Source organism: Echinops telfairi, unplaced genomic scaffold (assembly GCF_000313985.2).
Source record: "Echinops telfairi isolate 266 unplaced genomic scaffold, ASM31398v2 ScPeMD7_7469;HRSCAF=8507_0, whole genome shotgun sequence".
Lineage (NCBI taxonomy): Eukaryota > Metazoa > Chordata > Mammalia > Afrosoricida > Tenrecidae > Echinops > Echinops telfairi.
The window spans coordinates 48,631,640-48,640,052 of NW_022111372.1; the positions used below are offsets into that span (position 1 = coordinate 48,631,640).

General features: G+C 43.7%; 1 protein-coding gene across 1 annotated transcript in view; it reads left to right on the forward strand.

The window, feature by feature from the left end:
* LOC115873523 (T-cell-specific guanine nucleotide triphosphate-binding protein 2-like) overlaps positions 1 to 5,077 on the forward strand; it is a 12,491-nt gene extending 7,414 nt beyond the window's left edge. The window contains exon 2 of the mRNA XM_030888744.2: positions 3,292 to 5,077. Within this exon, the coding sequence (XP_030744604.1) occupies positions 3,313 to 4,566 (1,254 nt within the window). The 5' untranslated portion in view covers positions 3,292 to 3,312 and the 3' untranslated portion in view covers positions 4,567 to 5,077. The remainder of the gene's footprint in view (positions 1 to 3,291) is intronic.
* The last annotated feature ends 3,336 nt before the right edge of the window (positions 5,078 to 8,413 follow it).

The following is an 8,413-nucleotide window of genomic DNA, read 5'->3' on the forward strand; positions in this document are numbered from 1 at the left end:
TAGATGGCTGCTTGTTTATCTTCAAGCCTTTAAGACCCCAGGCATTATACCTTTTGATGGCCAGGCACCATCAGCTTTCTTCACCACATTTGCTGATGCACCCATTTTGTCTTCAGCATTCATGTTGGGAAGGTAAGCATCACGGCGTACCAGGTTATTAGAACAAAGTCTTCTTGCATTGGGGCAATACTTGAGTAGAGGCCAATGTCCATCTGCTAACTTAATACTTGACATATAAATATATTTACATATATCCATTTCCCTATTGTTATATATAAATACATTTACATATGTACATGCCTATATTTAGACCTGTATAAGTGCCCTTTGCCTCTTAGTTCTTTCCTCTATTTCCTTTTACTTTCAATGGAAGTAATTTCCTTCTGATTCTATCTTCTTGAGTGTCTCAATTAGAAATGGGCATTGGATGTTGTCAAATCCTTTTTTTGCATTTATTGATTTTATCATGTGTTTCTTATCCTTTTTCTTGTCAATGTGATGGCTAATGGTGATGGATTTTCTTTTCTTTTTTATTAGTTAGTTTATTGGGGGACTCTTACAAATCTTATAACAATCCATCATTCAGTTGCATTCAGCTCACTTGTATATATGTTGCCATGAACAATGATGACTTTTCGGATGTTGAGTAATCCCTGCATCTCTGGTATGAGTCCCACTTGGTTATGATGGATTACTTTTTCATATACTTTTGCATTATTTTGGCCGAGATTTTGCTAAGGTATTTTGCATCTAAGTTCATTAGAGATATCGGCCTGTAGTTCTCTATTCTTGTGGGATCCTTGCCTGGCTTTGGTATCAATGTTGAACTAGCTTCATAGACCGTGTTTGTAAGTTTACTGTCCTTTGTTTGTTCTGGAAGAGTTTGTGTAGAATTGGTGTCAGCTCTTCCCTGAATGCTTGGTAGAATTCTCCTGTGAAGCCATCTGGGCAGGGTTTTGTTGCTGTTGTCGTTTTTAAGTTGATAGTTCCTTCATAACCTTGATAACCTTATATTTCTCCTTTTGTTATGGGTATGTTCAAGTTCTTGATGCCCGTATAAGACAATTTGGGGAAGGTTTGTTTTTCCAGGTATCTGTCCTTTTCTTCCAAGTTGTTGAATTCATTGGAGTACAGTCCTTCATAGTACTGTGTAATTAGTCTTTTAATTTCATTAGGGGCACTTATTTATCTTCAAGCCTTTAAGACCCCAGATGCTATATCTTTTGACAGCCAGGCACCATCAGCTTTATTCACCACATTTACTTATGCACCCGCTTTGTCTTCAGCAATCATGTTGGGAAGGTGAGCATCACAGAATGCTTCTTTTATGTATGTCATTAGGTTCAGATCTCTTCAGACATTACGATCTGTTTCTCTTGCTTTCTTGTTGTGGCTGCTGATGTGGGTTGTTGTCTGCATGAGATGTTGTTGGTTCTGGAGCTGGTACGTTATGTGCTGCATACAGGGCTGGGGACAGTGCTGGCTGGGTCCATGTGTGGCAAGAGGAGCTCTACATTTTGTTCTGGCGAGGCCTGGGCTGTGTGCAAGGTGGTGTGAGTGCCCCAAGTGGGTCGGTTGGAGTGAGACGCAGTGTCAAATTGCTGGCTACACCAGCTGTGTGGTTGGCTCAGTCTGCCCTGGCTAGGTCCTCTAGCCATGGTCCATTTAAGGTGCACAGGCAGTGCTGGCTGAGGGGCAGAACTCAGTGCAGATGCAAGTCCTGGGCAGCGCCAGAGGCTTGGGCCGCTAAGACCTGGTTGTCCAGATCTATGGGCTGCTAAGGCCTTGTAAGCAGTGTGGGCAGAGTCCAGAGTTGTCGGCAGACATGTCTCTCAGATGACACAAACAGCGTGGGTAGCTGGATCTGCGGTCTTCTCAGGCTGTTTCTGGTGGGGCTGTAGGCGGGCATGTTGCTCCACAGTCGTGGTCTGTGGTCTCCTAGCAGCGTGGGCTGTGAAGATGCCGCCAGCTCGATCCCTGGGCCACTCAGATTCTGCTGGCGACTTGGGCAGGGCTGCAGCTTGCACCACACCCATGAATCGCGGGTAGGACAATGACGCAAGTGGTACTGGTTCCTGTGGTCGGGGTGTTAGGCCGCAAGCTGTGGCAGCTGAGCGTTGTGGATGTCAGGGCAGGGCAAAACTGCGCCACAGGAACGGTCATCCCACGGACTGGGACAGAGCCCTGCGGGGCTGCAAGGACCAAATGTGCGTTGTAGAGCCCCTACTCAGACTCTCAGTCCACCAACCCAGCAATCACTCACAGAGCTCCCAATAATGGTCACCCTTCCCTTGGCACCATCTTTCTGAAGCCTCCTCATACCCATTAGCATGTGGTCAGGAGAGAGCAGGCCCTGGAGAAGGCCATCATGCTGGGGAAGCGGAGGGGCGGGGCCGAAGAGAAGCCCCTCGAGAAGAGGACTAGACACATAGCTGTGATCTTGGGCTGAGCACAGGCAGGAGGGTGCGGGCGGTGCAGGACGGCAGTGTTGGGTTTGATCGCACATGGGGTTGCTGTGGGTTGGAACCAACTGCAGGCACCTAAGAACAGCAGTGAGATGCTCCACACACCTGTTTCAAGACTTCAATTTCCGAAGGAGTCCTTTTCTCTGATACTCCTTTTGGTGTTTAGGTGATACTTCGGTCTTTAGCTCTGAATGATTACATGAGGGTACAGACTTCCAGCAATGTCCTTCTCCCCTCAGGTGCACGCAAGCTCTGAGTATGGCCAAACAGAAATGAAAATTTCTTTCAGTTGTTTAGACAGCTCCAGACAGGCCAGAAGAGAAACACACTCTGATTTGTGAATGATGTTTGGTGTCCCCTTCCAGTGACAGAAATGAGGCTTGCTTCCAGGATTGAAGGATACCAAGGTTTCAGGGACTCATGCCAAGTCAAAGAGGTGCCGAAGGGCAGCTCACAGAAAGTTCAAAGCTGCCCTAACATGTGACACACTTGACCCTTTGCTGTTGTTATTATTCCAATACTTTGCTAAGTTTTTGTGACCATTTTAATGGTTTCCAGGGTTTTGACAAAGTTTTGCCATGAGCTTCTGCCTAGATTGTGTGTGTGATTGAAATATAACGGACGCTATCCTCTGAGAGTTTATTCAACAAGGAGAGCATTCCAAGGTAAAGTGCTTCCTTAGCAATGTAAACTTTATATCAATCCAGGATTCCAGACAAAACTTGCATTCAAAAAGAATAGAAAGCTTTGTCTATCAATTGACATGGGTATTGGTACTCCTTTATCCACTAATACATTTTATTTCCTTCTTCTTCCCTCTCTTTAGTGTCCTATACTACTCACAACAATGGGCCAGTCATCCTCCAATACACCCGCTGATCCAAAGAATAAAACTTGGGCTTCAAGTGTCGAGGAATTTTTTAAGGATTTCAAGATAGAAAGCCAAATGCTCTCTTCTGAAATGATCAAGTTGATTAAATCAAATATTGAGAAAGGGGATGTTCAAGGGACAGCTAATGTGATCAGTGCTGCAATGAAAGAGATTGAGAATGCTGCAGTGAATATTGCTGTGACAGGTGAGTCTGGGTCAGGAAAATCTAGTTTCATTAATGCCCTCAGAGGTGTTGGGCATGAAGATCTTGATGCAGCTGCCTGTGGGGTCGTGGAGACAACGATGGAGAGAAAGTCATATTGTCATGCAAAGATCCCCAATGTGACACTGTGGGACCTGCCTGGCATTGGAACAACTAAATTTCAGCCTCAGGAGTATCTGAAGAAAGTGAACTTTAATGAGTATGACTTTTTTATTATCATTTGTGCTACACGCTTTAAAGAATATGATTCACAATTGGCCACAGTCATTAAAAAAATGAAGAAGAATTTCTACTTTGTCCGATCCAAGGTGGACAGTGATTTAAAAAATCAAAGAAGAGCTCAACCCAAGAACTTCTGTAAGGATAAAACCCTACAAATGATCCGAGAGGACTGCTTGCGTAACCTGCGGGCCATTGGTGTGAACGATGCTGGGGTCTTTCTAATCTCCAGTTTTGAAGTGTCTGACTACGATTTCCCAAAGCTGGAGACCACCCTTCTGGAGGAGCTTCCAGCTTATAAACGTCACATCTTCACGCAATGCCTTCCTTGTGTTACGGATGCTGCCATTGAACGGAGGAAGGATTATTTGAGGCAGAAGATCTGGCTGGAGGCCCTGCAGTGTGGAGCACTTGCCACGATTCCTGTCATGGGATGCATCAGTGACAGTGATGTGGAGCAGTTGGAGGTGACCTTAACTTTCTATAGGTCTTATTTTGGGTTGGATGATGCATCTCTGGAACATATAGCCAAGGACTTGCACTTGTCAGTAGAAGAACTCAAGGCAAATTTGAAGTCTCCAGATTTGCTGTCAGTGGCAAAAGATGATGATCTCCTAGCGGACAAATTATGGAAGATGTTGGAGAAACTCTGCTTTATCGGTGGAGGACTTCTTGCTACTGGGCTCTACTTTAGAAAGACTTTCTATTTGCAAAATCATTTTCTTGACACTGTGGTGGATGATGCTAAATTTCTTTTGCAGAAAGCAGTCATTAAAGAGCAGCATTAGCTCGTCATAGGTCATCTGCATCTGATTCTTGGCACTCAAAGTGAGAAGGGTGAAGGTCCCCGCCCCTGACTTATCCAAACGGACTCCATGAACTGGGATATGGGAAATGGCCTTCACTTTCTTTGAAGTATCCCTGGTGCACTGCTCTAAGCGAGGATGATAGACATTTCCGTGAACATTCCTGAATCAACCATCACTGGAAAGACTTTTATTTAGAAAATGACTAATCAGTTCAAAAGCATCTTTATGTATGGCTGGATCAATACCAGGCCGGCTTCTAGCAGCAAGTCACCTTGAATCTCCCACACACACCTGCAGAACTGACCAGAGCTGCCTAATGTAACCTGTCAGCAAATTTGCAAGTTTTTTTCTTTCTTTTACTCATGGCCTGTTTTGTTCTTGGCCTGTTTGGCTCACTACCCGCTTAGTTCTCAGCCCACTGCTCTGCACCTGGCACCAATAAACCCGGAACCAGGAAGACATCTTACATTCCAGAAACCCGGAAATACCTGTAGCTCCCAATCCCTGACTACTTTACCTTATGTGGACCCAAGGCAGCCCAGTCACATGTTCCCCGGCTATATAAACACCACTCCTATAATCTGGAGTGCGACTTCCTCGGTCCAGACACTTTGGACCGTGGCCTTCCCCCAGGCTGGGTTTTTCTCCCCAATAAAGCCTGTTTGCTCAAATTCGACTGATTTGGTCTCTGGCACCTGTTGACTATCTTACACTTTTCAAAGACATTTTCTCAAGAAAGTAGAGGATGATAGCATGGTGGTTATATTTTATGTCAACTTGAACCTGTGTGAAAATGTAGGGGTGGAACCCAACCAGTAAATCAGGTTGTAGCCTGGTGATACCTCCTAGGGTATTTGACTTTTTTTTGGGGGGAAATATTTTATCTTTGGCTTTTTTAACCATATCATACAAACCAACTACTTCTAGTATAGGTAAGTCCACACACAAAATAGTTCCTGAAATGCTTAAAATCAGATGTTTTGTTTTAAAGTTTTTTGTTTCTTTTCCTCTTCTGAGATTATAATGAACACAGTCACACCACAAGTACAGTCAGAAGCAGGACAGGGACCACTACAAAGGCTTGTTTGGTCATCTGAGATCATTAAATATGACATACCCCTAATACTATGTACAGAAATATAAAATGTAAATAAAAGTACAAAATTTCATATTTTAGGTAGTTTTAAGAGGAAAAAAAGGCAAGACTTTGGAAGCTGACCTTCTGGATAGGTTTCCCCACCCTCCATGCCCTAATCCCCAGCTTTTTTTTTTAAGTGAAGTTTTTCTCTTGTTGTCTACTCATCTTCAATGGTTATCAGCTGGGTGTGTGACTTTTACCCAGAGACACTAGGCCCTTGTCTCTCTCTCTGCTCCGTTGCCTCCTTCCTCGCTTGCACACTATGTCTGCCTTCGTTGGAACCCCATGTGGGGCACCTACCCCAAGGAGTTGCAACATCTTGCCCTGTTTCCACCAACTCTAGATCCATGTGACTCAGCACTTATCGGCATGTGATCTCTCTGTTTTCTGCTGCACCTTTTTACGTCCCTGACTGACAGCTCCGTGGGTCTAGAGAGCTCTCTGGCTAGCATCAGACTCATGAACTTGAGTTGCACCATGCTGAGATTCCTTCTTGTTATAAAATCACTGGTTGGTATAAGGCCCTTTTTTATGCATGTGTGAGTGTCACTGGTTTTGCTTCTCTAACAACCAGGCGGACATGGTAATATAGAAGCTTATCCTGAGAGGACACTATCGATCACTATGAAATGTCTATCTCCAGTCCAGAGCTGAAGTTCTTTCAGACACACTAGTACATCTGCAGTTCACTCAGTAGCTCTTTTTAGAAATACCATTGAACGAATGGGCACATAGTCTATTTTTTGGAATTCCTGACATTCTATGGTATCGCTCATTCTTACTAATACAAGGTCAGCTAATGTCACCTGTTACCTTCTTTGTTCCATTGTAGTCTCATCATTTTATCTGAAAACTATATAGTAAAAGATAGTGAGTTGAAGAAACACATGAAAGACTATAGATGTCATTATTTGATAGAGATATGGGAACAAAAACTTCAATACAGCACCATTTGATATTTGGCATGCGTTCTATGTCAGGAAATAGAAGATAACCAGTGTTGGTGAGTATGTGGAGATATAGAAATTCGCATTTATTGCTGGTTGAAATGCAAAATGGCACATCCTCCATGGAAAGCAGGTTGGTGGTTCCTCTGAAAAGGAAACATCGGATTGCCACAGAATCTCCCCGCTTTGTATTCATCCAAAGCTGACAGTTCCTTGCACAACACAGTTGGCTGCATCATTATTTACATATTTACAATAGCAAAACGGTAGAAACAAACCCAGTGCCCAGGAACAGATGAGTGGGTAAACACAATATGTCACACACACACACACACACACACACACACACACACACACAATTGAGCACAAAGAGAAATGGAGTTCTGATACACTCCTCTACGTATGGAATATGAGAACCTTATATGCACTGTCAGTGAGTCAATATCACCTCCCAGCATCCCTATAGGGCAAGGCAGCACTGCCCTGTGAGATTCTGAGATGGGAACACTTCATGAGAGTTGAAAGACTCTTCTTTCTCCTTTGGAGCGGCTGATGGGTTTGAACCTCTGATCACAGCATAACATGCAATCACTGCATTTCCAGGTCTCCCTTCAGTTAAATCAGTCAGATACAAAAACACAAATGTTGTGTGATTCTACTAATATGAGTTATCTAGACGTGGCAAATCCAGTGAGATAAAATATTAAAATTTATGAGAGCTGTGTCACAGGGAAATTCGGAACTAAATTTATTTTTTCTGTGGAGTGCTGGGTTAATAGTTGGGCTGATAACTGTAAGGTTGGCAACTAAAATTCACGAGTCTGAGAGAGGGTCACATTATGATTCAGAATCGACTTGATGGCAGTGAGTTTGGTCAAGAAGGAAAACCATGAAAACACATAAATTACCCCACTACTTACCTAGACCTTGGCTATCTCTGGTGGATGATAAGTTATTAAAGTTGGTGGCACCGATGGTTCGTACACATAAATAATGCTGATGTTTTCTTATTCTCTTTGTCATTCAGCTGTACTATGGTTACATTCTCCTGATGAGATGTGTCTGTGTTTATGATTTCTTATAACTCCTTATTTCTAAGGCAGTCTAATGACAGACCTAGGAGTGTTTTCTTTGAGAATCAGCTTTAGATCCCAAGTGGGCTTCTATTGATTTGGTTTTGACCCCACATCTCACCTGCATGGAAATGTGGGTGCTCTTCAGCACTGTGCCTGGATTTACTTTGCCATGGTCCCGGCAGTGTTCTCTAAGGGCACTTAACAGCTCTCTAAGCTGTTGCTCACAGCTCTCCACAAAAATGTGAAATTGCTTGTGTAAGACATGAAATAACAACAATAATATATAAGTGATCAAGGATTCACAAGGGTGGGAGGCAGGGGGAGGAAGGGGACAAAAGAGGAGCTGATACCAAGGGCTCAAGTAGAAAGAAATTGTTTTGGAAATGGTGATGTAACATATATACAAGTGTGCTAATACCACTGGATGATGGATCGTTATAAGATTTGTAAGAGCTCCCCCCCAAAATGATTAATTTAAAAAATGATACATATCTGACTTGCAAAACCAGCCCTGTGACTGATGTGCAGAGCACACACAGAGGGGAGGAGTGTGGGGAAGGAGCGTGAGTGGCGATGAGGATGGTGTGAGAAGCAGGAGAGGGCCACCCAGTGACGAAGGCCTCATTACTGCGTGTCATGGTTCACATTGGCTACACACCCTGCAC